General features: G+C 46.5%; 1 protein-coding gene and 1 non-coding gene across 2 annotated transcripts; both read right to left on the reverse strand.

The window, feature by feature from the left end:
- Positions 1-1,698: 1,698 nt before the first annotated feature.
- On the reverse strand, positions 1,699-15,651 carry LOC142423194 (uncharacterized). The gene is given in 5 exon segments (XM_075528407.1): positions 1,699-4,417; positions 5,053-5,179; positions 10,125-10,183; positions 10,355-10,605; positions 15,521-15,651. Coding segments are annotated over 4 exon segments (2,037 nt in total). The 5' UTR covers positions 10,452-10,605; positions 15,521-15,651; the 3' UTR covers positions 1,699-2,663.
- A 1,292-nt stretch (positions 15,652-16,943) lies between these two features.
- Positions 16,944-17,134, reverse strand: LOC142423483 (U2 spliceosomal RNA). Its single transcript, XR_012779129.1, has one exon. It is a non-coding gene; the product is annotated as a U2 spliceosomal RNA (small nuclear RNA).
- Positions 17,135-22,565: the final 5,431 nt, after the last annotated feature.

Consider the following 22,565-nt stretch of genomic DNA (forward strand, 5'->3'; position numbering starts at 1 on the left):
AACAGAGTAGAACAAATGCTGGCGGTGTTGTGGTGAGATTGGAACCCTCATACTCTGCCAGCGGGACTATAAAAATGTGAAACCACTATTGTAAGTGATACCGTGCTACCTCACTCAAAGAGGGACAGAAGTTCCATCGGACTCAGCAATCCTTTCTCCTTAGGCAGGAGCCACAAAATGAACAGAACTGTGCACACCTATGCCAACCACAGCACTGTTTACCATAGCAAGAGGGAAACAACCTCAGTGGCCAACAGTAGAAAATGTATAAAGGGATTTTGGTACTTAAACCCAATGCAATACTACCCATCGCTAATGGATGGTGATAAAACTGCGAAGCCTCTCATGGTCTCCATGCACCTTGAAAACATGCTGAGTGAAATCAGCCAAATCACACGGAAAAAAATATTATAGGACTCCACTGTATATAGATAATAGGGTAAAAAAAACAACACAAAGGTTGTGATAGGTTTATTGTGCCAACCTGGCCAATAGGAACATGTGGGATTAATAAGGTTGCAGTTTGATTAGAGGGCAAAGAGATAAATGGCTGAGCAAGGCCCAACACGCTCTCTCTTCCTCTCTGGTGATAGAACCAGCATACTGTTACGTTAGCTAGTTCTGTGCCTTAATTGTGAGTTACACCACCTGTGGGACAGCCAACCCATGGATCGTGTAACTAGGGCTGGAGGTTCCTGTGAGACCTTATTCACCACACTGCTGGTGTGTCCATCACGTGAGCTTTAGGCTGGTGAATCCTGTAGTATCCGGGTGGGCCTGCTTCGCTTCTTGAGCTGCTGCTGCTGACCTACCCTGCTGTTTGCTGCCTGTGGGCTGAGTGCCTGCACTGCTGGTGGGGAGACTCTGCTGTCTGCTTCCTTGGCTTTGCACCCAGCAGCCACTGAGTTGAAGGACTTGCAGTATACTAACCGTTCCACAAAAATGCATCAAACTGAGCCCTCTGGACAGCTGTGTGGACTAAGTAGCTGTGATATTCCTTTGTGCTGTATAGATCTATGTAATCCTAAGTCTCCTGATTTTGCTTCACTAGAGAGCCCTCCCTAATGCAAATGTCTTCACATCAAAGCACACAGGCTACATTACAAAGTGGGGAGGGAAGATGTAGCAATAGGATACAGGGAAAATGTGTTCACTTGGGTGAAGAGGAAGGTAGTACTCCACCAAAGAAACCAGAGGGGCAGGAGGCAAGCTACACAATACTGATGCTCTGAAGTGTGAACCCTTAATTAGTTCACAATAAGAATTCATGTTTTTAAAGGGCCACTTTTGAAAGATGATGTTAGAAGAAAAGGTGATCCCGTGGTACACCCACCACTCTATCAGGCATCTGTCTCCAAACCCAAGCCCTACCATTCCTAATCAGACCAGACTCACTGAGAAACGTGTTCACAACTTTTTCTTAAGGTTGAATTCAGTCAACCAACTTATCAATTGGAATTCCGTGTACTTTTGAGTCCCGGTGGGTTAGTGAATTACATGTCAAGCTGCTAACCATACAGTCAACAATTCCAATCCAAAGTTCGGTAGCAGAAAGGTGAGGCTTTCTTCCTCTGCACAGTTAGTCTTCGAAACTCAAAAGGGTAATTCTACTCAGACCTACAGGGTCACTATAATTCCGAATTAACTCAATGACAGAGAAGTGCTGTTAACGACAAATGAGTGACACAAAAGGGACTTGTGGTTATTAAAATAAAATTTACTGCAACAAAAGGACAACCAAATGTTGGAAAGAACTGGTATATGCAGAGAAAGTCAAGCAATCTTAGACGATTTAAAGCTTTTGGTTTTCTTATTCCATTCGGTTATAGAATGTATAAACACTTGTGCAGTTAGATACTACAGACACGACATGTTTGTTTTATTCAGAGCACAGGCAGCCAGATTTCTCCTTAAACTATTCCAGGGGTTCTACATTTGGGGCTTCCCAGTCTCCTGAGTATACCGTGATGTGTGATGACAGCTGAATTTGAGCTAAAGCCTCACCCACAGTCTTGATCCATGTGATTTCCTACCAAGTGTATCCTTGGATGTTTGACGTCACGTTTGGCCACAGCATCACCTACAATACTCACATGCTGCTTGTCTCCTGTGTGTTTCCTCTGGTTTATGAGGCACACATGACCTCTTCATGTGTATTGACTGATGTGCAAGGAGCCTTGCACATATCCTCTGCATTTATAAGGTTTCTCAATTGAATGTGTGCTTGGTCTTTGTGAAGAGTTGACTTCAGGTTAAAGCCTTACGCATACTCGGGGCACACATGGCTTCACCCAAGTGGATCGTCTGGTGTTTGGTGAGACCTGAATTACACCCCAAGGCTCACCCACACTCCTTACATACATGTGGTTTGTCCCCTGAAATGTATCCTCTGGTGTGTGAAATGACTATTGGCTAAATTCACCCACACTCCTTACACATGTAAGGTTCTGGCTTCAGTGACTCCTCTGGTGTTCATTGAGACCCAACTTCCAGGTACAGTCTCACCACAGTCCTGGCTTTGCACCTGTGTGTTTTCTGGATCTGATGAGAGTTGATTACAGGATAAAGGGTCGCACCTATTCTTTCCACACATGTAGCTTCTCCCCTGAGGGTAACCTCTGGTCTTTGGTGAGTCCTCACTTAAAGTCTCGCCCACATTCTTTTCAGACAAGTGGTTTTTGCCCCAAATGCAGCTTCTGGTGTCTGATGAGAGTTGACTTTCGGCTAAAGCCTCGCCCGCATTCCTTACACACATAAGGCTTCTCCCCTGTGTGTACACTTTGGTGTTTGATGAGATCTGACTTCAAGCCGAACGCTCGCCCACACTCCTTACACACATGTAGTTTCTCCCCTGAGTGTGTACTCTGGTGAATGAGGAGTGTTGCTTTCCAGGCGAAGCCTCGCCCACACTCCGTACAGGTATAAGGTTTCTCCCCTGAGTGTCTCCTCTGATGTCCTAGGAGCGATAACTTTCGGCTAAAGCCTTTCCCACATTCTTTACATACATAAGGCGTATCACCTGTGTGTCCCCTCAAGTGTCTGATGAGACTTGACTTTCGGCCAAAGGGTCTCCCACACTCCTTACACGTGTAAGGTTTCTCCCCTGAGTGTGTTCTCTGGTGCGTGATAAGAGTTGATTTTCGGCTAAATCCTCGCCCACATTCCTTACACACATGTGGTTTCTCCCCTGAATGTGTCTTCTGGTGTGTGTTGAGATTTGTCTTCTGGCTAAAGCCTCGCCCACACTCCTTACACACATGTGGCTTCTCCCCTGAGTGTGTCCTCTGGTGTTTGATGAGATCTGACTTGCAGGTGAAGGCTCGCCCACACTCCTTACACACATGTGGTTTCTCCCCTGAGTGTATTCTCTGGTGTCTGATGAGATGTACCTTTCGGGTAAAGCCTCGCCTACACTCCTTACATATGAAAGGTTTCGTCCCTGAGTGTATCTGCTGGTGTGTGATGAGACCTACCTTTTGGGTGAAGCCTTGCCCACACTTCTTACATACGTAAGGTTTCTTCCCTGAGTGTATGAGCTGGTGTGTGATTAGATGTGAATTTCGCTTAAAGCCTTTCCTACATTCCTTACATACATAAGGTCTCTCACCTGTGTGAGTTCTCTGGCTTGTAATGAGAGTTGACTTGTCTCTAAAACCTCGCCCACGTTCCTTACACACCTGTGGTTTCTCCCCCGAGTGTGTCCTCTGATGTTTGATGAGATGTGACTTGCAGGTGAAGGCTCGCCCACACTCCTTGCACACATGTGGCTTCTCCCCTGAGTGCATCCTCTGGTGTCTGATGAGAGTCGACTTGAGGCGATAGCCTGGCCCATGGTCCTTAGACACATCAAGTTTCTCACTGGAGTGTGTCCTCTGTTGACTAGGGACATAGGATTTCTGGGTAAGGACTTGGCAACACTCACTGTACACATGTGGCTTCTCCTGGGAAGGGGCCCTCCGGTTTGTGAAGTTTGATTTCAGGCTACAGACTGGCTCATCTTCTCTACTAGGGATTATTCCAAATCTTGAGGTTTCTAATTTCTTCAAACTTTTTTTTGTTTCTACACAGTTTTTTCCCCTTTGGGTGGAGGAGGCCTTCATTCCCACTCCTGTGTTGCCTTCCCTGGGGCTTGCTGATCCTCTCCGGGCTGGGCTGGAGAATTCCCTTGAGGTCTCTCGCACCCCTGTGCTCCCACACAAGGGTTTGGAGACTTCTCTCTCCCGCCCTTCTGTGATTTGCCTCTTGCAATTCTCATCAGAATCCTGATGCGCTGGCTGCCGTGGGCTGGACTCTCCTGGATGCAAGTGATTCCCTGCACACAATTCTGGGAAGACCTGAAGCACATGCTGCCTGAGGAATTGCTGACAGGAGAAATCCAACGGGCAGGAGGAATTGCAGTAGAATTGTGACTTTGGTTCTACAGGAGAGAGAGAATTTTCTATTAGAGCAGCTATGAGTGAAGCTGCCTGCAAAGCGTTATCTTCCCTCATTTCAGTACCTCACAGCTGGAGTACCAGCAAGCTGTTCATATACACGCACACACAAACATTTGTGCATTCCACTAACAGCTGAAAGGGTGATGATTCAGAAGAGATGTCCAGTGATTTCCTGGCAATCTGCATCTAGAGGGCCAAAGGCGTGAACACCACAGGGAGCTGTGCTAATCCACCGTGAACATACGTATTCAAAGAGTTGGAATACTCTAGATGCCAACTGACAACAATCCTGTGCTCACAGGATGTCACATGAACAAACATGTTTCTACGTGGTACACATATATATATATTTATGTAATAAAACACATAAGGGGCAAAATTAATCGAGGCTACCTAAACATATCCAAATAACTTACTGCATTGGTACATCTAATTAAAGGGGTTAAAGTTGTCCCTATGGTAAAGCGACAACTGAGTCAAGTGGCATAATGTGGATCATACAGATGATGTTCTGACCCCTGGTTCAGTGAGTTGATCCAGGGCTCATTCTTTGGCACACAGTAGGCGCCCAATGAATAAGTGTGGAGGTAAAAGAGGGAAAACAGCACATCCTCACCCACGGAGAGCAGATTCTTATAAATCTCCAGCATCACGTCTCTGTACAAGGTCTTCTGCTCAGAGCTCAGTGTCTTCCATTCTGCCTCCGAGAAAAGCACGGTGACATCCTGGATTGTAATTGGCTCCTAGAATGAATAAGAAATCAATGCAGCAAAACACCATCAATTTTCACCACCGGAGTTCACTGGGGGCCCTGAAGAATCTGCATCTGAGGAAATTCATCTAGTTCTTCCAGCACGTTCTTCACACATGATGGACATGCCTGTACCCACATTTGTGAAAAACATCTGGGTAGACCTCAAGTAATCTAGAACCACAGCACAAGATGAGCAACCCTTGGACAGATAGGAACCCCTCCTGGGATCAGGTGCGCTGCTCTCAGCTGTCCTCTGCGCTCAAAAGAACTTCTTCCGGGATCAGGCATTCGGATCACACACATCTTCTAAGAACAACAAAAGGGCAGTGACCCATCAGAACATCACCCTTGCATTCACAAGGAGAATTTAACCGTTCACCCTGAAGAGTCTACACCTGACGAATTTCATCTGATTCTTTCCAGAAGACACAGTTCTTTTTACAAGTCCTTTGGCTGTGACTGTATACCCTGATCTGTGAGGAGAAAAGAGCAGAGGTGCTGCTGCAGGCCAATCAAACGCAGCGGAGAAGTAGGGGGTCTTAGGAGGACTGGTCGGTGTCAGAACAGGTTCAGGACACTGGAAGGTGGAAGCATGGGTAGCGCTTGCCTTGTAGCAATCAGCCTTGAGCTGGGTTCAGAGTCAGATGTTCCTTCTCCATAAAGCACAGGTCAGATGTAGCCTTCACGAGCTTTTCCCGCGGAGCGATACCAAGTGTGAAACTGACATCCTCAAGGGAAAAGGGACACTCCAGATTTGTAGCCAGCAGGAAAGGGAGGGTGCTGTGTGGACCGTCAAATATAAACCTACAATCTGTCCATGTGGCAATCTGAAAGGCAGTACCTTTCAACTTTCTAGAGCTGACCTAATTCTAGGTGGATCGGGTCAGAGAGGGGAGATGAGGCTTTCTTCTCTGGTAAAGACTGATGGGATCGGAAGCACACAGGAGCAGATCTTCTCTGTTCCACAGGGTTTTGCTGTGAGTGGAAACAGACTCGGTGACAGTGAGTGTGAGTTGCTGAGAATTAGAGGAAGCAGTCCTGTGTGGGCAGCTGATGTCAGAAGGGAACAGGGGAGTGGAAAGTGGATATTCTGAGTTGACACTATATCATATTCCTGGGACAAGAGGCCATTATAGATGCCTGCTGAAGCTACATAATGGTAGCTGAAAAAATATTCTTATTATGCTATTTGTACTGTTTAAAAAGATAAAAAATTAAAAAGCAAAAAGAAGCCCAGGGCATAGGATATGATAGAGTATTATGTCCACAGATGCATAGTGCTCTGGATGGGTAGTGGGTTACTACCACACCATCAGTAGTTCAAAACCACTAGCCCCTACAGGGCAGAAAGATGAGGCTCTAGGTTTTAGTAAAGATTTCTATGTTGGGGGGTTGGGTCATTGTGAAAATTGATACCATCAGTGCAATCGCCTTTTATGCGAGGGGGTTATTCACAATGATGTACTTTTTATGTGGTTTTGTTTTCTTGTCTTTAGCTTGTTTCATTTTTATTTTGTTTGTTGGCTGGTTGGCTTCTTGCTGGTGCTGATGTAGTTGGTTCTATCGGGGTTCTATTTTGTCATAAGACGACTGCCAAAATAAACATCATTCATGCACATGCCATCTGCTTAGATGGACTCTGGGCTTCTACTTTTTTTGGAAGGGAGGGGAGAGAAGGATTGATTGTTATTTAGCTCTAGCCCATATCCAAGAACCGTTTGTTCTTTATAACATGGCCCTGGCTCCATACTTGCCTTCATGAAATGATCACTGACGATAAGGGGGCTACAGGAAAGTGTGCAGAAGAGAACAGATGGCGCCTGGATATCAATCACAATAGGAGCTAGGGTCTACAAAGGCTTGTATTCAAATAAGCAGCCAACTATGCTGTCTATGTGAGGAGTCAAATTAAGTCCACATGGAAGGAGCACAACAGCTTTTGTGCTTCAAAGATGATAATAACAAACTTCAAATATGAGGAAGGGAAACGTATCAGAGCTACAATCGTGAACACACAATTTGTGGAAGGCTGTAGAGCAGGGGGTCCTCAAACTACGGCCTGGGGCCCGGGCCACATGGGACCTGCAGAGGACCATTTCTACTGTCTGCCGGGTGATTTTGCCCTGTTTTTTTTTTTACTTCAAAATAAGTTATGTGCGGTGTGCAAAGGCACTTGTACATAGTTTTTTTTTAAAAAAAAACTATAGTCCGGCCCTCTAACGGGTCTGAGGGACAGTGATCTGGCCCCCTGTTTAAAAAGTTTGAGGATCCCTGCTGTAGAGGACCTTGGGAGGCCAACACCCATCTGCAGAGTCATTTAAGCCTCTGGAAGATCCCCTCTAGCCACAGGCAGAGGTTGCAAAGGCCTGATTAGCAAACAGAGAGTATTGTAATCCTGATTATGCTGGCTCGACCTTGAAACTTGGTCAGTTGACCTCCCTCTAGACACAACCTGAATTTGTTCAAGGTGCTAAGATTTCTTGCTTGTTCCATGTCAAAAATTCCTTCCTTGGCTTAAAAAATATTGATGGAGGTCTTTTCTGTCTTACTCACTCATTGTTGGTATTTTATCATTATATTGCTATGGTTTTATCCGTACCACTTCATTTTGTTCTCTATTGTTTGTTGGGTTTGCCAGTTTATGAAACACAGACAGAGTGGATGCACAGAGATAATAACTGATGCAGTGGTTTGTAGGGGTGTAGAGGTTGGGAGTGGGGAAAGAGAGGGGGCAGGTGAGGGGACACAATGGAAGTGGGAGAGGGAAGAAGCACTAGAACACAGTGATCACACAACTGATTTTAAAGGTGATTTAATCATGGGGCGTGAAGGAAAGAAAATGTTCTGAAACTGATGGTGGTGATGATTGTACAATTGTTCTTGATATGACTGAACAATTAAGTTGTATGATATATGGATTATGTCCCAATAAAAATGAAAAGAACAATCCAAAAATAAGGTTTACAGCCTGAGAATCCTATAGAGGCAGTTCAACCCTGTCGTAGAAGATCCCTATGAATAACAATCAACTCAATAGTAGTGATGTGACTTTTTGGTAGAGTAATTTACTTAGCAGTATATTAAAATGTATAACTATTCTGTCTAAAAAAATATTTCTTGTACTGTCCAACGACTCACTTCACACACTTTTCTGTTGTCCATCCCCCAGGGAGGAGGTCACAGGGAGGAGCAGGGTGTGGGGGGGGAGGGAGGGGAAAAAGGGAGATGCTGATGCCAGGGGCTGAAGTGGAGGGCAAGTGTTTTGAAAATGATGAGGGCAATGAATATACAAATGTGCTTTACACTATTGATTGATGTATGTATGGATTGTTATAAGAGTTGTATGAGTCCCTAATAAAACGATTAAAAAATATATATATTTCTTTTTAGACTACCCTGGATACCTAATATTAATCTTGGGTATGTTTGTCCAACAACAGAAATAAAATGCAAAAATGACCATGAGGTGAACGATGGGTAAACATGCTAGTGGGGCAGAAGGAAACAAAGAGGAAAGTAGGAAAAATAATACATATATGTAAATATATATGTGTTTGCTTATATATATGTATATAAGCAAATGCAATGAGGAAGCAGATGGACTTTGAGCCTCTACTTGAATCTTTTGGTTTTTTTTGAGTTCCACTTCCTTTTCATTTAAATAACCGAAGCAACATCCTTGGCACAGCAGAAGGAAGCTTGGGTCGTCTGTTGGGGTGGTGTGGGAGGGGCAGCGGTGTGGCCTGATGGGGGAATGGGAGCCAGCAATGGGTTTGGCTCTCTGTGGGCTCAGCAGACATGGCCCTGGGGCTGGGGCTCTGGGGGGGATTGACAAGCAGTGATGCTTCTCCAGGTCCCAGACACCCCAAGGATGGGTGTGCTATGTTAGCTCCCCCAACCTCTACTTGAATCTTAACTCAGTACAAGAACAGTTTACTCTAATGATGAGGCACTGTATGACATGATTGCTGAAGACAAAATGGATGTATAAGCAAATGTGATGAAGCAAGCTCTTCTGTCTGGCTATTAAAGGATATAATGTCTGGGGTCCTAAAGGCTTATAGTTAAACAAGCGGCCATCTAGTAGGAAGCAACAAAGCCCACCAGCCTGTGTGATCATGAGGTGTCAATGGGAAGAAATATCAGAAGTTCATAAACAAGAAACCAAATTGATGAGAAGGGGCGTAAATTTAGTGGAGACCCTAAAGCCCTCTGTAAGATAATGGGACAGTTCTTCTCAGAAGGGTCACATGGAAGGGATGATAAATCCAGGGAGCGGTATAGTACTGATGCAACACATAACTATCCTCTAGTTCCTAAAAGGTCTTCCCTTTTATTTGTTTTACCTTATTAATGATATTAGATTTGCGAATGTTGATTTGTATACTTAAGATTGCTTGGTGCATGGTAGTCAAGAATGATGACTCAAAGAGTGACAGGAGTAATGGTTCCCTGAGGGTGTTGGGAGAGAACTTGCGGGGAGAGGGGGGGACTGATAGCATTGATACCTGTATAACCCACTCATGGGCTCGAGCAACAGAAGAGTATGTAAACAGATACACTGGATTGTGTAAGACACGGGGAAAAAGTATTATAGGCAAAAAATAATAATATGGGTTCCTGGGGAATAAAGCGGAGAGGGAATAAAGGGGAGTTGTTATCAAGGAGTTCAAGAGGAAAGAAAATGTTTTCAAACTGCATGAGGTAGCAATTGTAAAATACAGCTTGATTGAACTATGGAATGCTATACTATCTCTAAGACCTCCCAAGAAAATGACCAAAAAAAACCCCCAACAAACCAAAAAAAGAGACTAATACAGCACATAACATGAACTGTAAACGGTGGGGGCCTTCGCTTATAGTCAGACAGAGAAGATAGGCCTATTTGGTAGAAATGAAACAGCAGTTCAGAAAATGAACTGATTAGAACTCACCAGTATTTGGGACTTCTGCTTTTTCTCCTGGGGCCAGTCGGTGTCATTAGAAGGCAAGCCTAAGGGAAGAAAGGAGCTGTGAGAGAGCAAACCCAGAATGATCCGTCAGTAGTTTTGATTATTGGAGAAAAAGCTGGAGCTACTTTACTCGCTGTGGGCTCTATAGGGTTCTCACCTGTATCTGGAGTCTAGGTCCCCTCTTCACCTCCCAGGCCCTCAGCAACTCTCACCTTCTGTGAGCTTCTTCATGGTGTCCTTATCTTCCCCGTCCCTTCAAGCCGCCAAGGTCTTCCAGCCTGCTCTCGCTGAGTGTAGGAACCAGGACATGTAATGTCCCCAGTCAGTGCAGTGGCTGCATGGAAATTCTGCCACAGGCCCAGACAGAAGTTATTTCATTTCCAGGTGGATTTCTGCTGCTTGTGGGGGTGACGATGTCAGGCCTCACTGAGGAAAGCCTCTCTTGTTTTCCGGTACCCAGGACCTGAGGGATGGAGAAGCAATTTAATGCTGCTGGGTCCTTTACGGTGGGATCTAAGCCCAGGACTCCTCACAGGGAATCCTGGCCTCTCCCATTATCCTCAGTCAACAAGCAGAGGTGTCAGTCTACTTGGGTTCCTGGATTTTCTACCCTGATTCATTTCTGGTTGAGAAGCCCTCACGTCTGTTCCCTGACACTCGCTCTTTCCTGCAAAACATGACTGCACCCTCCTCACCCACACAGCTCTGATCAAAGCGGTGAGGACACAGACAGAGCAGTTGAATTGTCAGCGTGTCTGACACAGTGCAGCTACTGTTAACTTTCACAAGCAGTGTCTAAGAGGGACTGCCACCGGATGATAATCACTTCTGTCCCCCTGGATCAGCAAAGACCCACACTGGTGGCTGGGGACCAAAAGGAAGGCCAGCTCAAATCCTCACCTATCAGTGGTGAGTGACAGTGGCGTCAGAGCTTAAATTGTCAATACTCAATTTGCAGAAGCAATGGATAATGATGGGACAACAGGCCGCAGGGTCCCTTAAGCCTCTGGTGAATCCCCTCCAAGAGTAGAGGAATGTGCATAGCCTTGCTCTTAAGACAGAGAGTATTGTAAACTAGACTATTTGCTTCTTTTTTGACCCATTTAAATTTGTTCTAGTTTTTAATATTTACTGCTTTTTTCTCAATGGATGTTTTCTTATTCCCGTTTCTTTTGATATAGCCATTGGTCTTTCTCTGCTGACCTTTTATTGTTTTCTATTTGGATGTTTTCCTGTATATGAACATCAGGAGTGGTAAATCTATCGAGACGGTAACTGGAGTAACAGTTATTGGGGAGGGAGGCTGGAGGGAAATAGGGAGCTAATAATGAATACAACAAGGAAGAAAATGTTTTAGAACTGATTATCGTGAGGATTATACAACTCTCTTTAATACGGCTTAAGTATGGAAGTGAATGACGGGAATTGTCTCCAAAGGATTTATGTTTTAAAATGAGTTCTTCTCATGAATTGAAGTACCTATAGTTGAACTCCAGCTATGGGTTGTAGCTTTTATAGCCAGTGAGGTCAATGACAATGCCAGCAGTGAATGATCCCTGCGGGGTGTGACAATTCTCAAGGTGTATTGATACAACGGGATAAGAAGAGATTGATGAAACAAGAATGGCTATGAATTAATAAATGCTGTGGCAGAAGGTGGTTCCATGGAATTGACATTCGAGCATAAAATCTAAAAGTATGTGGTTCCTGAGGGACTGTGGTCTACATTGGGACCCCTGACTCCATGCAGTGCCTTCACATAAATTTAGTCTACATTTTGGTCCTACAGTACTTCCTAGTGCTTTTCAACATTAAAACACAATGTGGCCAATTTGGACAAAGTACAAGAGTCAGTTTGCATAAGAAAGACTATGGTTGAAAGTAGATTGCAAGTCCAACAAGTCAGGCTGAGAGGTGTTTTTCCCACTGAAGGAGCAGCTTCTGCCTTCAGTGGTTGTGGTGGGAAGGTGAGCATCACAGAATGTCAATTTAATAGAAAAAGGTTTTCTTGCAATGAGGGAGTACTTGAGTGGAGGCCCAATTTCCTTCCACCAGCTTAATACTAAACCTATAAATATAGGCATGTAGATCTATTTCCCCAACCTCACATATATATTTGCATATGTGCAGCTAAATGCCCTTAGCTTCCCAGCTCTTTCCTGTATTTCTCTTGACTATCTTACTGTCCCACTATCATGCTCAGTCCCCACCTTAGCCATTCCTTCTAACTGTTCTCAAAATCTCTAGCAACTGCATGCAGACTTGGCAGGCTCGCTCACATGCCTAAGTTAAGCGAAACGGGAGTTGGTGGGGCAAGCAAGAGGAAAAGATCCTGAGCAAGTGAAAACCACTCCAAGCCTCCCCCTCCCCCTCCCCTTTGGTGACCTTCCAAGCCCAGATTCAGGAGGCTCACCATTGCAGATAACATTTAACATTGTTACTTAGTCCCAGTTTTGCAGACAGTCAAATTGGCCGGATCAATATCAAGCTGGTTCTTATCAGCCACAGTGACTGACCTCTGGACATCACCCCCCCACCCCCTTGTGGAGCCAGCCAGACCTGACTGATGCAACTCTCCTGATCTTGCATTTAACACCACGGGAGCGCAGACCACCCAAACCAGGAAGATACCTCTGCCTAGCCAGAAACCCGGACATGCATGTGTTCTCCAATCCCTGACTACTTTATACCGGCTTAAATCAGCTCAGCCACATGTTCCCCAGCAATAGAAGCACCACTCCATCAGCCCGGATGCTGTGGACTGCAGGACCTCGCCCAGGCTGGAATTTTTCCCTAATAAAACCTACTTACTTAAAATTCGGCTGATTTTGTTTCTGGCACCTCTCAACCATGTTACACAAATAACAATGGACTCGCTCCCCAAGATCCAGGCTTTAAAACTCTTCACCTCTCGCCAGGACAATGTGACTTCTCTGGACCCAACTAAGAACCCATGAACCTTACACATGAGTTCTCAAATAAAACTATTTGTGAGGGGTCACCGAGGGTATAAGAACGAGGTCAGGCCAGAAAAGAGCAAACAGGTTTAATTTGTGCTCCTGGGCAGGGTTAACAGATCCTAGCAAGGAGCCAGTGAAATCATGCCCATCTGTGGTGAAGAGCAACTTTTTAAGCTGGTCAGGAAGGGAAAGGAGAAGGGAGGGGCAGGAGCTGCAGCTGCAGGGGTTTCCTTCTGCAGCAGGAATTTCCTTTCCTTTCGTGAAATTCAGAGATGGTCTTGATCTTTCCACCAGATTCCCAAAAGATGGCTCATTGTCCTGGAGCCCTTTGAAGCTAGCTGTCTCAGTCCTATAAGAGCAGGTCAAGCTGTTCCTAAAATCCCTGACCTGTGCCTGACTCAACACTATTTTCTGCCTTTGCCCCGTTTCTTTCCGTTGCACAAACTGGGAAGTAGACTGAGGCACGAGGACAAACAATGAGAGGAAAAAGTTGAGGCTGGCACAGCTCTTTATTAGAAAAGAAGCTCCCGGATGAGGTTTCGTAGTCTAGCAAGTAGCACAGAGAAGTCCTGCCCAGTGAGGAAAGTGGTAGGTGTAATGTTTATTTGGGCTTGAAACAGAACCAAAGATCCAATTAACAAGGTTTTAGAAGCAGGCTTTATTGTGAAGGTTGTGGGCAGGTTCAGCAACTCCGGGTATTGAGCTAGTGAAGCCATGCAGTGGAAAATTTTAGCAGTGTTTTTATACCCCATGCTGGCAAGCACAGCTGGGGGCAGGGGCATGCTTACACAAGGGTTTTCAAAAGGGAAGCAGTTGTTAAACTTATCAGGGAATCCAGTAGGAGTTGAGCAGATGAGTTGACCAAGCATCCTGTTAGTAAGAACATGCCATTTTGGACCTCTGTGGTTTACCGAAGGGAGAGGGAGGCCGGTGAGGGGCACGTTTCAAAAACTAAGGTGGAAGTGCCTGGCACAAAATGGGGTTTCTTGTGCCAAGGCCAGGCAGTAGGTTTTTAAAGGAGGGGCCGAAGAGGGTATCTTTGGGAAGAGGTTGGTGCTGCAGCTGCTGGGGATTTTCCACTACTATCATGTTTGTTCCTTAGTCTAACTGTTCAGTCTTTGCAGGCAGGGAGGAAAGGTGGTTGTTCTTGGAGCCAATTCCGAAAAAAGTTCATCAGCTTCATTTTCTGGTACAAGCAGCGAGAAGGGTTGAGGACCTTGTAAGGTAAACTGAGGCACAAGGAGACGGACAAAGATAACCGAGGAGCAAAGCTCCTGGCCAGGTTCTGAGACCTGGGCAAACAGGTCAAGGAAGCCCCGCTGAGCAGCCTGGGACTGGAGTTTTTAAAGGGGCGTGAAGAATGTCTCCAATGTGTGTAGTATGTTCGGAATGCGTGAAAACCAGCAAATGGGGGCTGGTCATTCCCAGAATTGTCCCCTTCATGCGGTTTCCCTTGTACCCCGTGCATCTGGTCTCACTTCCTGGTACGGGCTGTCTTATCTTGCCGGTCGGTTCTGGCTTGCTTTCCAGTTTGTGTGTGTGTGTGTGGGTGGGTGGGTGTTCAGCACTTGCTTTCCTGCTTCCTTCCAGACAGCCCTGACAGGCTGTCCCTGACCCAACAAAAACCACCTGACATAAGAGACCACAACCCAAGGAATCTCAACTCCTCACACCTTCCTATGGCAGCATAAAACCCGGCACATGCCACCCTGCCCCAACTCACCCATCATCTGGGATGTCACCAGCCGCAATCTAACACACATGCGCTTCCGTACCCGTCCAAGGCCGGATTCCCACCACAAAGTTGTCAGGCTTGGGCCACTCACCGTGCCCCCACCATCAGGGGATGGGCGTTAACTTTGTGCCTTCTGCACCCGCCCCTCAACCCAAACACCCGGAAACACATGGCCCGAGTAGCCCTCTCTATGCCCCTTGTCCTGGAGTTATGTCACTACCTCAAACAATAAATTAGAAGTTTGGGGTCACTCACAGTGCTGCACAGCCAAGGACCAAATGGACACAGAGCAGCCCGCAACTCCAGAGGCCAGGCCATCTCCCGCCCTTTCCCGCCCCAGAAGCGCGTCCAGAGCAGCGCGCCTTCCCCAGAGCGCGATCCAGGAACCAAGGGACGTTGAGCCCCCAGAGCGCAGCCCCGGCCACCGCCCGAACCCTCCCCTTCCGACGCTGGGCCCACCTTCCCTGCGCCTCGTGACCGCGCGGGAAAAGCCACTCGGACGTCGAGGACTCCGCGGCCGCGCTCGTGGGTCAGGCAGTCAGCGGCGCGGGCTTCCCGGGAGCCCGTTCGCACGGCGCTCAGGCTGCAGCTCCCTCGGCCGCCACAGAGCCGCCGCGGGGCAGGCGGGACTGGCCGGACAGTGGTCACCGCGTCCTCGGCTCCCGGTCCCTCCCTCAGAATACCTGCTCGTCACCGCGCAGACACTGCTCAGTGAAGCTTCCCTTCAGCTGTTCTGCCCAAGGTCCACATTGGCCACAAGTTCCAAGGCCGCTTTCTAGGAGCGCCCCAACTCGGTCCCCGGCGCGTGATGACGTCAGAGGCGCGTCCGTTCCCCAGGCCTGACGCGGGCGCCCCCTAGCGCCAGCTGGGAAGTGTGGTCTCCACCAAACTTTGACGAGTGAAGTACCACCCCGGGGCTGCGTCAGGGATCGGGAAGCCCCAAATCGGCCTGCCCTTGACTAAGGGAAACAGGCGAGGGGAACAAAAACCACTCTCAACTGGGTTCTACTTCAGTAGAAAACGCTCAGTCCAAACAACACTTCCCAGACAGTAGGGGGCGCCCGCGCCGTGCCTGGTGAACGACGCGCTTCGACGTCTCACGCGGCGAGGGGCGGGGCAGGGTTCTCGGAGAAAGCGGCTTCCGGAGCTTCTCCCTGGGGTGGATTTTAGAAAGGCGGAGGGGCACTTCACGGAGCAGTGGCTGTTGGGTGACGAGCAGGTATTTTGAGTGCGGGACCGGGAGCCGAGGACGGAGTGATCACCCTGTCCCGCCCCGCCTCCCCTGTGGCGGCCGAGGGAGCCGCAGCCTGAGCCCCGTGCGGACGGGCTCCGGGGAAGCCCGCGCCGCTGACTGACTGACTAGCCCGCCCGCAGGGTCCTCGACACCCGAGGGCGTCGGAGCGGAGCTGAGTTCAATGTCCCCTGGTTCCTGGGATTGGGTTTGTGGGGCGGGCGCCCTGCTCTGCACGCTCGTGTGGGGCGGGGAAAGTGTGGGAGACGGGCTGGGTCCTGGAGTGCGCTCCGAGTCCCTTCTCCGTGCTGTGGCTGGGCCAGGAGTGACCCCGAACTTTGAATTTCGGTTTTGAGGCGGTGGACATACAGTGGGCCATGTGGGGGTGGGTGCAGACAGCACCAAGTAAACTCCCATCCCCGTTGGTGGGTGCGAGGTTAGGTTAGCAAACCTGGCAGTTTTCTGGTGGAGAGCGCTTAATTGGTGCTGCATACTTGATTGTCGTGGTGGGAATCCGGCATTGGGCGGGTAAGTAAGGTGGGCGTGTGTGTATATGATACGGGCTGGAGACAACCCAGATGGTGGTTGAGTTAGGGCAGGGCGGGTCATATTCTGTTGTAAGGTCTCTTGGGCGTGTGCGAGAGCTTGCCAGGTCTGCATACAGTTCCTAGAGATTTTAGAGGTGGGAGATATTTTGAGAACGGTTAGGAGGGCTGGCTGATCCTTCTTGTAACAATGATCCAATTTTCCTTGGGATTGATTTGAAAAAACTGAACAGAGACCAAAAATTCAAGCATGTTCTGTTCGGGAAATGAACGACTGCAAGCTTTTTCTTAACATGGGGAAACCTCATTGAGTTACTCTTTTTTTTTTTTTTTTGGTGCACCGTTCCCAGAGGCACTGCAACACCAGGTCGATGCGTGGAGTGGACGGAGCAAGCTCCTATTCCAACTCCCTGCTCCAAAAATCCATTTAATATATTGTCCTCAGATAGAGGATGTATCAGATATTAAACTGATAAGAACAGATACTACACTTGATCTTAGCCAAAAGGCCGAGAAGCGATTCATTGAGTTACTCTTGAGACAAGTTAGCTGAGCTGGCCAACTCCCCTTTGAAACCAAAATGCCAATCTCAGTGCCACCAGCTTGGTCCCCACTAAGCACTTCCTGGTGACAGTGAGTTATAGTTGGGGCTGCTAACCACAAGGTCAGCAATCAGCAACCATCAGCCACTTCCCATGAGAAAGATGAGGCTTCTCCTCCCATGAAGAGTTCAGTCTGGGACCCACAGGGGCAAATCAGGTCTACCCTTTGTCAAAATCTGTCCAATTCCCAGTACCAAGCACCAGAACGAGGACTCGGGTTCCATCTATGCCATCGATGCACCTTTTGGCCTACCGAGTTTCCTGTTGCCGTCCAGAGTTAAACTGAGCCCATTTCTGTGGAGTTGATGCCAGTGTTATCAGAAGCCTCCGTGGCTAACAGTGTAGAAGTATGCTTCGTTGGATTTTCACTGGCTAATTATTTTAGAAGTAGATTGCCAGCCCTTTCTTCCAACTTCCTTAATTCTTCATGGGAAAACCAGCTCATTCTGTGGGAAGTTGCCTCTCTTATGGCTCCTTGGACTCATAATCTCCTTTCCATCACAGTCTTGTTTTTGGAAACTGACTCTTCTTGTACGATTTCCAAATTGGTACATTGTGATTTAATGGTCCAAAGTACTGGGAAATGCGTTAGGGACCTAAATGTAGGCTAAATTTATGTGAAGGCACTGCATGCAGTTAGGGTTCCTTGTGTAGGTGACAGCCTTTGGTAAACCAAATGTCTTTAGATTTGGGGATCTAATGCAAATTTCATGCATCCACCTTCCGATTCAGCATTTACTGGTGCATGGCCAGTGTTATCTCATGAATCTCTTTTTACTTCCATGTATGAATTCACATTAAGAATGGTCACATCCCTCTGAAGACAAATGGGTGCATAAGCATATGTGGTGAAGAAAGCTGATGGTGCCTGGCTATCAAAAGAGATAGTGTCTGGGGTCTTAAAGGCTTGAAGGTGAACAAGCGGCCATCTAGCTCAGAAGCAAAAAAGCCCACATGGAAGAAGCACACCGGCCAGTGCGATCATGAGGTGCCAAGGGACCAGGTATAAGGCATCATGCAAAAGAAAGATATTTGTGTGTATGTATATATATGTGTATATGTATATATGTATGTGTATATATGTATATATATATATACCATATTAAATGAAGGGGGAAGTGCAGAGTGGAGACCCAAGGCCCAAGTGTCGGCCAATGGAGATCCCCTCATAGAGGGGTTTATGAGAGGATATGGGTTAATTAGGGTGTGAGGTAGTACCGATGAACACAGCTTTCCCCCAGATCCTGGATGTTTCCTCCCCCCACCTACCATGATCCGAATTCTACCTTGCAGGGCTGGATAGGACAGAGGCTGTACACTGGTACATATGAGGGCTGGAGGCACAGGGAGTCCAGGGTGGATGATACCTTCAGGACCAAGGGTGTGAGGGACAATGCTGGGAGAGTGGAGGGTGAGTGGGTTGGAAAGGGGGAACTGATTACAAGGATCCACATGTGACCTCTTCCCTGGGAGAGGGATAGCAGAGAAGGGGGGAAGGGAGATTCCAGATAGGGCAAGATATGACAAAATAACGATGTATAAATTACCAAGGGCACATGAGGGAGGGGAAAAAAAAAGAGGACCTGATGCAAGGGGCTTAAGTGGAGAGCAAATGCCTTGAGAATTTTTGTGGCAGGGAATGTATGGATTTGCTTTATACAATTGATGTATGTATATGTATGGATGGTGATAAGAGTTGTATGAGTCCCTAATAAAATGTAAAAAAAGAAAAGAGGAGAAAAAATGATTAGGGCAAAGACTGTACAGATGTGCTTTATGCAATTGATGTATGTATATGTATGAACTGTGATAAGAATTGTATGAGCCCCAATAAATTGTTTCAAAAAAAAAAAGTAAAAAAAAAAAAGTATGGTCACATCCCACAGGGATCATACATTACCGTTCACCTCCCTGGCTGTAATACCGCACCCCATAGCTGGAGTTCACATGTAGGGACTTCGGTTTATGTTCAGACCTAACTCCTTTTAAAATATAAATAGTTATATTGGGACAGAATTCACATGTCATTCAACTTCATAGTTCAATCCTTTTTTTTTTAAGATCATTTTGTTGGGGGCTCTTACATCTCTTATAACATTCTATACATCAGTTCTATCAAGCATACGTATACATATGTTGCCATCATTTTCTAAACATTTACTTTCTATTTGAGCCCTTTGTATCAGCTCCTTTTTCCCTTCATTCCCCACCCTCCCATTATCGTGAACCCTTGGTAAATTATAAATTATTATTTTCATATCTTACACCGACCATCTCTCTTTTCACTCATGTTTCTGTTGATCACACCGTGTGTGTGTTTGTGTGTGTGCACGCGTGCCCGCCCTTGATTCCACCACCTGAGAGTTCTTTGTACTCGCTGCAATGAATTACCAGCGTGAGAGGAGAAGTAGATTGCTCCATGGAGAGGATGGCTACTCTCAGAATTCATGAAAAAGTTGGAGGTTGGAGGTAGGACTGACTGCCATGCATGTTAATCAGCTTTTGGCTGGTCCTGATGATCATTCACTCAAAGGTGGGCCGATTCACGTTCTATACCTCTGCCATTTTCACACATGGACTGTCACCTGTATTTGAAGTCCACCAGATACTGTGGCTTTGTATTTTATCAATACCTCTATTTTTTACAAAATTAATTCATTTTATTGGGGACTCTTACAGCTCTTATAACAATCCATACATCAATTATATCAATCACATTTGTACATATGTTGCCATTATCATTTTCTTTTTAAAAAAATTTTTTTTGTCATTATCATTCTCAAAATATTTTCTTTCTACTTGAGTCACTGATATCATCTCCTTTTTTTCCATCCCCTGGTGAACCCATGGTAAATATTATTGTTTTCATATCTTACACTGTCCACTGTCTCCCTTCACCCAGATTTCTGATATTCATCTCCCTCAGGGAGGGGGTGTTATAGGACAATCATTGTGAATGGTTCTCGTTTCTCCCCTCTCTCCCCTGACCTTCCCCTTACCCTCATGGCATCACTACTCCATTACTACTCCTGAGGGGTTAATCTGCCCTGGATTCTGTGTATCCAGTGCTCTTATCTGTACCAGTGTACATACTCTGATCTAGCTGTGTTGTAAGGGTCATGATAGTGTGGGGAGGCAGCAGTAAGGAATTAGAGCAATGTTGTATGCTTTGTCGGTGGTATACTGCACCTGGCTGACTCGTCCCTTCTTTGTGATCATTCTGTGGGGGGATGTCTAATTGTCTACAGATGGGCTTTGGGTCTTCTGATGTCAGATACTAGATCCTGTTGACACCGTGTCATCACTCAGGCTGGTGTGCTTCTTCTTTGTGGGCTTTGTTGCTTCCCAGCTAGATGGCCGCTTGTTTATCTTCAAGCTTTGCTTTGAGGGAGGACTTGAGTAGAAGCCCAATGTCTTCCTGCTACTTTAATACTTAACATATAAATGTATGTACATAGACCTCTATCCCTATCATTATATATTAATATATTTGCATATATATGTGCATATATTTATACCTCTCTATGCCTATTAATTCTTTTCCTCTTTTTCCTATTACTTTCCTCCTGTCCCACTGTCATGTTAGACCTTTGTTCAGCTCTCAGTAATTCCTTTCAGCTATATTGCACTTGGTCAAACCCCACCAGGCATTCTATGCCCTCCTTGCCATCGATTTTAGATCTCTTGTTCCTTTGTCCCTGATTTTGTTGGCTCCCACTCCCTTGCGCTTGCCTCCTCCTCTCCCATGTTCCCCCGGAACCATTGGTCCCATTTTTTATCTTACATATCTTATCTACATAGACGTAATTAAAAAAATTGTTAAGGTCTATAAATAGTTCCAGGACTTTCTGCTGACTCTTACGAATGCTTTCTGATTTGGTCCAATCAGGTACCAAGGCCTGAATCCCAGACTCTGAAGTCTGTTTCGGGATTCCTTAAGGTCTTTGTTGCTTTGCTCCCCTTACTGCTCTGTTGCGCTCCCTTCATGTTTTGTCCCAGTGTGTGGGGTCAGACTTTGCACAATTCCCACACTGTGTATCCAGCGCTTTCCCCATAACACTGTGGGTAGGTGAGGGGATATTGTGTCTTGTGGTGAGGCTGGCCCTATGGTCCTCTGTGTGCTTTGGCAGCTCCAAGGCTGGTGGGCTGGGTGGCGTCCACTCTATCTCTTTCTCTCTCCCTCTTAGTTTGCCCCCATGTGGTCTGAGCAGACCTGCCACTCTCCCCAGACTGTGTCTTTGTAGTGTAGTGCTGCCCTCTGTAGTACATGCTTCCAGGGCAGGGGACCAACATAACTTGAATTGGGCGGACCCTACAGTCCTCTCTGTTACTTCGCTGCTCCATGCCGGTATGTTGCCCTCACGGTTTGGCACTCTGGGATTAGGTCTGGTTCCTCTCTCCCTTTCCTGTGGAGACATTGTACCCACCCCAGAGATGGGTTACTACCCTGTTTGCCCACTACTCTCTTCAGAGGCTAGTGGGTGCAAAGTTTTGTGGATCTCTTGGCTGTCGACACATCTCCATGCCTGCGGTACCCATCAGGGTCAGCAAGCCAGAAGGGGAAAGCAGGCTGACAAAGGTGGGAAGGCTCTCTGGACCATCCTTGTGAGAAATCCATGGCCACAAGGAGGTGCCATCAGACCTGATTGATAGTCTAGGTTCCAACCCTACACTTCTACATGTCAAGTTGACATGAAATTCTGTAAGTACCCCAGAGCACACTCCTTGTCAACTTAACACGTTTTTACAACTCTTTACCCATACATAATTTTTAAGCAAAACAATAATAGTCATATTGGGTCTAATGGAATAAAACTGAAATGCATACACCTTAAAATGTGCCAGCCTCATGTAAACATAATATTCTATGTAAACAAAACAAAAGTAATCTATGCATTGAAGTTATATGAACATTTACACCCTAATCCTATGAATATATTCCTGCACTTATGAAAGTCTGTTAGCCAGCCATTTGATGTCTTTATCGCCCCAATTTTGGGTATCTAATTTCTATACTGCCCATTTATATCAACCCAGTACTCGGAGGAGACAAGCGTGCTGTGCTTTTGATGCAAAGAATCTACATTCTGTTTGGAACCTTGTGAATCCTCATCCATAAGCAAAATCAAATCACGCTGCCTGTCCATAAAATCAGCAGTAATATGTGCCAAGTCACAGGCTCAAAAATCTTCATCTGGTCTGGTTCTGGTCAACTTCACGTCGCCTTTACAATGGGCCCCGTCAGAAACCTCAGACCAGCCAACCTGCTCTAGTCTTCTCTACTCTCTGAACTAGGTCCACAGGTGTCAGTGACCAGACTCAACCCCTCTCTCTTGCTGCATTTCTCCCA

Source organism: Tenrec ecaudatus, chromosome 12 (assembly GCF_050624435.1).
Source record: "Tenrec ecaudatus isolate mTenEca1 chromosome 12, mTenEca1.hap1, whole genome shotgun sequence".
Taxonomy (NCBI): Eukaryota; Metazoa; Chordata; class Mammalia; order Afrosoricida; family Tenrecidae; genus Tenrec; species Tenrec ecaudatus.